The sequence below is a fragment of the Ursus maritimus genome, unplaced genomic scaffold (genome assembly GCF_017311325.1).
Source record: "Ursus maritimus isolate PB19 unplaced genomic scaffold, ASM1731132v1 scaffold_3, whole genome shotgun sequence".
Classification (NCBI taxonomy): domain Eukaryota; kingdom Metazoa; phylum Chordata; class Mammalia; order Carnivora; family Ursidae; genus Ursus; species Ursus maritimus.
The window spans coordinates 103,063,513-103,069,512 of NW_024425563.1; the positions used below are offsets into that span (position 1 = coordinate 103,063,513).

General features: G+C 50.6%; 2 protein-coding genes across 2 annotated transcripts in view; one reads left to right on the plus strand and one right to left on the minus strand.

The window, feature by feature from the left end:
* VOPP1 (VOPP1 WW domain binding protein) overlaps window positions 1-3,597 on the minus strand; it is a 113,164-nt gene extending 109,567 nt beyond the window's left edge. The window contains exon 1 of the mRNA XM_040644523.1: window positions 3,397-3,597. Within this exon, the coding sequence (XP_040500457.1) occupies window positions 3,397-3,450 (54 nt within the window). The 5' untranslated portion in view covers window positions 3,451-3,597. The remainder of the gene's footprint in view (window positions 1-3,396) is intronic.
* Window positions 3,598-4,639: 1,042 nt separating this feature from the next.
* Window positions 4,640-5,178, plus strand: LOC103674657 (dynactin subunit 6-like). The gene is given in 3 exon segments (XM_040643738.1): window positions 4,640-5,061; window positions 5,063-5,089; window positions 5,091-5,178. Coding segments are annotated over 3 exon segments (537 nt in total).
* Window positions 5,179-6,000: the final 822 nt, after the last annotated feature.

Here is a 6,000-nt window from a genome sequence, read left to right on the forward strand (position 1 = left end):
CTAGGAGACGGCTTAGCACTTCCAGTCTTCCCGCAGGCACTGTTCTCAGGGCCTCGCAGGAGCGAGTGAGCAGAAGAGAAGCACAGAACTCTAGAACTTTATTACCCAAAAAAGGCTTTGGGGTTCTCCAATTCTGTCACCACATTTATGACCTGGGTGGCAGGGACCTCAGCAGCTGGCAGAGTGACAGGAGAGCCGGCGACATGAAATGAGAGCCCCCATCAGCTTCTCATGCAATTCACAGGAAACTCTGACTTAATAGAAAGGAAAAGTCACGTCAGTCATGAGCTCCCAAGAAGTCTCTCTGGGGATGGGCTGGTGCCTATTCCTACTTGGAGCCCTGTGTAGGCTCCAGGCTGAGCACACAGCCACGTTTCCTAGGACAGTCCTGTTGACTGATGCCTGCCATTCAGGCACAGTCATTGAGCTCCGGATTTCATTCTCCTAAGTGTCACAGTTTGGATGCTAAATTACCTGGGTCCCCTAAGGAAGTGTGACTGAGTTCTACAGCATATTTTGCTGGTTTACCTGTTTTGTGGAACACATACCTCTCCAAGTCCACCACTGGTTTCAGGGCATACTCTGCAAATTTCTTCCACGTCTCTGTATATCCGGCAGTGGGGGAGCCAGCAATGCCACGTGGTGAGGTGCAGCCCAGCTGCCGGGTTCATACCTCAAGTCCCTCACATTTAACGGCAGTGAGACCGTGGACAAGTCCCTTATAACATCTTTCATTTGAAATAAAAAATGGTGATAAAAGTAATTGCAAAGTAAACATTTGTAATCAGTTAATATTTGTAAAGTGCCTGAAACAGGGTAAGTACTCTATAAATGTTTGATAAGAAAAAAACAAATATGTAGTCTTTATGCCTAACAGGTAAGTGAATTTCTATAAAGGGATGGTGGGGGGGGGAGAAGCCCTTTTCAAACAGTTGCTAGTTCCCCTCCCCACAGTCAGGACTTCTTGCTGGCATAAACAAATCCTCCCTGCCTGACCCTGGGTGGTGCCAGTGAGGAGCAGAGCAGAGCGCTGCAGGGCTGGAATGGCATCGCCACCGCCAGGACGGTGCCATAGTCAACGACGGGACAACTACAATTAAACCAGTTCAAGCAGAACAAAGAAACAGAGGCAACTGCCCTGGGTTGCAGTTGGCTGTCTTTAGTCACCAAGTATCTCCATCAGTAGTTTCATGTGCTCCACGTGAAGAGAACTCTTTGGCTCCTCACAGCTTTGGCAACTGTGATTGCACACTTAAACGTACATGATCCAGGACTTCAAGGGCACCAAAGATGCTCCAACAACAGCCAACCGAAGACGAAAACATCACAGTATCTACCTCATGTATAAAATCCCATGTGATGGATTATAAAGTCTCCATTCCTCAGAGAGACACCTCTCCACCAGAGACAAAATGGGTGTAAATATAATCATCTTACAAAAGCGGGCTACACCACACCACCCTATTGAACACAAAAGTTACCAAACATCAAGATATTTGACTTTGTGAAAACATCTGCTTAGTCACTTCGTTTTCGCCTTTGAGATCCTTTCGACCTTTCAGACATGATTTGAACACTCTATTAAGATGAGAAATTCCTATGCAACAGCTTCTTTGGAAAGAACTGGGTCCCCGCAGCCATCTCAGGTAGTCGGGAGGCAGGCATTGCATAAGTACAGAGGCATCGGTTTTTGGGTAAACGGTCCTCTCAGATTCACATCACCGTGGTTCTGGATGGTAAACACAGAGGAGATGTGATTCCTAAGGTCTTCAAATCCTGAACAAATGCAAAGAATGCAAGTGAGGCGGCGCCCCACAAAAATACTAACAAGCCAGAGGGATATTAACAACGAAACCGGGGCCGCTGGGGGGGCTCAGCTGGTTAACCATCTGCCTTCATTCAGCTCAGGTCATGGTCCCAGGCTCCTGGAATCCAGCCCCCCATCGGGCTCCCTCTCAGAAGGAAGTCTGCTTCTCCCTCTGCCTCTGCCCTTCCCCTGCTCCGGCGCTTGAGCTCTCTCAAATAAATAAAAAGTCTTTAAAAAAAAAAAAAAGAAAGAAAGAAAGAAAAGAAAAACAAAACAAAAAGTCTGCCTGGCACAAGAAGCTTTTCCATGAACCTTACTTTGGAGTGCTAAGACGACGTTCCCGTCCAACATTCCCTAATAATTATTTTTAACCAACGAAGAAAACCAAGTCCTTTCCAGCACAGATACCCAACTATTAAAGAGTTTTACAGCCCTCCAAAATAGAAAAGAGAAAGGAGTGTAAGTATTCATCACCCATTTACTCTGATTTCATTAATTTAACGCAAATTTCCTTCAAAATAATGAAGATGGGCAGAGAACTGGACACATCCTAATTCAGACTCCACACCCCAAAATCCTACTAGCTCACATTTTAAAGAACCCGCTTTAGGGGCGCCCGGGGGGGCTTTTGGTAAAGCGTCTGCCTTTAGCTCCGCTCATGACCCCAGCGTCCTGGGATCCAGCGCCGCATGGGACTCCCTGCGCAGCCTGCGGATCCGTCTCCCTCTGCGGCTTTCGCTGCTTGTGCTCTCTCTCTCAAATAAATGAATAAAATCTTTAGAGAAAAATACAAATAAAGAATCCGCTTTGGCAAAAAGGGGGAGCCCCCATGAGGGGCGGAACTCTCCAGCACCCCCCCCCCAGCGGGCGGGCGCGGCGGCTCACGGCGCTTCCCCGCTCAATCGCTTCAACAAGTCCCCCGCCTCGGCTCCAGCAAATCACGCCCGACACCCAGACTCCCCGTGGAATGTCTCTGGAAACTGAAGGCTGCGCTGCATTCTCACAGCAGGGCTGCTCCCTTCTGCTCGTCGCTGCTACTTCCCCGGTATTCCGTGACATTTCCCACAACTAACGAGTCCGCGCTCGCACCGCCACCCTCTAGCCGCGGACCCGCTGCAACCTCCACCAGCACGCGGCCTCTGCGCCTGCGCCACTCCCGGGACCACCGCCCCCTTCCCCAGCCGCGCATAACCCCCCCAGTCCCGCCCTCCTCGAGGGAACTTGGGGTACAACGCATAAAGGTCACTCCTGAGTCCTCCAGACTGTCTCGAGAAGCACAGAAATAAGCAACCCCGGAGCGCGGGAGAAGGGGGGTGGGGAAGGGTGGGCGGTGTTGGGTGGGGATGGGAGGGGAGGGCGGAGGGGGAGGCCGGTGGGACCTTGTCACCAGGAGCCCCACACAGTCAGCAACCGGACTTATGCAGGTCCGCGAGACAGTGGCTCTCCGCCGCTCGACCTTTCGGGTTCTCCCAGATGGTCCTTCAGGGGCGTCGCGGCACTGCACCCCGCTCAGCCCCCAGCATTGTTCGCGCTCCGCTAGCGCATCGGAGAGGCGCCCAGGGAAGCGCGGCCCGGGCCTCTGCTCCTACCTCCACCAGCAGCCCGAGCAGCAGCGCCGCCACCCTCCGGGGCAGGCGGCTCATGGCTCCGTGTCCTCTCCGGGTGTGCCCTGCTATCGAGTCGCAGGCGCGAGTCAGCAACACGGCCCCCGTGGGGCAGGCACGAGGGCGGGGGGCGGGGGTTCCGACCCCGGGCCAGCCGGAGTTGGGGGCGCGGGGCGGCTGGCTGGCGGTTGCGGAGCCTAGACGCTCCGCGCAGCCCTGGCTGCGCTCCGCCCCACGCTCCGCCCCCGGCTCGCGCGCGCTCCCGGCACGCCCTCTTGGGCACGCGCCCGCGGGCACCAGGATCCAAGCCCAGGCCGGGACGCTGTTGCTGGGCGCCCGGGCCGCAAAGCCTTGAAGCGCCCGCGGAGAGCGCGGATAGGGGTTGCAGGGCCAGTGGGCGAGGAGCTATCAGGTGTCTTCTCCCTCGATGGAGACCGTCCTGTCGCCCTTGAATAGACCCAGGAAGGTTTTTAAAAGAAGCAAAGTCTTCGCGTGCTGAAGCTTGTTTCGGAGGGTGGTGGCTGTAGATGTACCTGTCGCTCCATCTTGCACCCTATGCTTCTGTGTTCTTCACTCTCCCTCCTATTCCTACAAACCGCGGGTGCCAGCAGCTGTGTGCACCCTACCCCCTTATGACAGAAAGGACAGCCAAAGGGAGAGGGAGCAGACTGAGTAGAAGGCTCCTTACACCTCACTTCTCATTAAGTGCTTTTTATGTCCGCATTCTTTCCCACTGGTCCTGCCTGGACTCCACCACAATTCTTCCCACGTTAAAGTCCACCCTCCCACTGCTGAGTCTGTGATGTCCTTCAACTCTGCTGAATCACCTCTCCACCACCACTACCTAGCACCTACCATTTTTTTCGTAACGTGGCTCAGATCCCAACTCATCAGTGCAGTTATTCAACAAGCATTTAGTGAACTTGTAAGATGTACCAGACCCTGAGCTGGAGGGCCAGTATTTAGAGGTGGGCTTCTTGAAAACTTAATGCCTGAAGCTTAAAGGGATAGTCACTTACATGACTTTGACACATACAAGGTGCTGAGTGGAGAGACCAAGGGGTCGAGGGTAATAAAGAAGCATAAAGGGCATAAACCATGACGGCAGGTAGAGGAGGGAGTCATGGAAATACACACCACCTAACGCTAGTCCCAGACACTTTCCAGCCTTCATCACATGTACTCATCTGATGATTTTAAAATATGCACCACTCATGGTCAAACCATCATGGAGAAGGCTCAAAAGAGTGTGAAGATTGCTCCTGTGTGTGCCGCAAGTGAAATCCGAGGTGATGTAACCATAGGACCTAGGACAGTGATCCACTCTAAAGCACCAATTATTGCAGAAGCTGGGCGGATGGTGATTGCTGAAGTTAGCCTCATAGAAAAACAGGTGCTTATTGTAAATGCTCACCCTGATAATATCACCTCTGAGGCTGAAAATCCAGAACTGAAACCTATGATCATTGGCACCAATAGTATGTTTCAAGTTGGCTGTTATTCCCAAGCCATGAAAATAGGAGATAATAATGTTATCAAATCAAAAGCATATGTGGGCACAAACGTAATATTGACAAGTGGTTGCATCATTGGGGCTTGCTGCAACCTGAATACATTTGAAGTCATCCCTGAGAATACAGTGATCTATGGTGCAGACTGAGCGACCACAGCCTGATACTACAGCTGAATTTCATGATGAAAATCTTGCCAAACTACCACCACCTAAAGAAGACTATGAAAGGAAGCTCAACTCCAGTTAAAAACTAGAAACAATATATGGCATCAAGAGAACAGTATGTCTTTGACCACTATCTTTCGAAAGGGCCACAGTGTTCGTGCACTTTCCTTATGTTTCCACACATACACTGGAAAACGTTTCTACCTTCCTGAAAGAAGACACTAGTTGAAGGAATGTTTTCTACACCAGCTAGATTCACTGAGTTAATGAAGCATTCAACAATCTCCTTGTTTCCACACAGACACCTTTGAGAGAGCTTCTGTCTCCAGTTAAAGACGTTCTTCCTTGAGCAAGACTTGTCTCCGGTACTTTACTGATGGAGCTAAGTATGGGGCAAGTTCCTTCCTTAAGGTTCTACACATGAAATTAATAGTTTCAAAAATTTTGGCAGATGTTAGCAGAAACATGCTTTCTACAGAGATGCGTTTCACTGAGTTAAGTGAACGGCATTTTCCTTATGCTTCCAAACACACATTCGCGAAAGCCTCATTCCCAAGGTAAGAAGATGTAAAGAGTTGGAAGACGGTTTCTACACAGACCTGTTACACTGAGGTAAGCACACGGCACTTCCCTTAGTCTTCCCCAGATTGATTGATTGATTGATTGATTGATTTTAGTATTATGTTAGTCACCATACAGTATATCATTAGTGCTTGATGTAATGTTCCATGATTCATTGTCTGCTTATAACACCCAGTGCACCATGCAATACATGCATCCTTAATACCCATCACTGGCCTATCCCAATCCCACAAGCCCCTCCCCTCTGAAGCCCTCACTCTATTTCCCAGAGTCCATAGTCTCTCGTGGTTCATTTCCCCCCTGTATATCCCCCCTTCATTTTCCCCTTC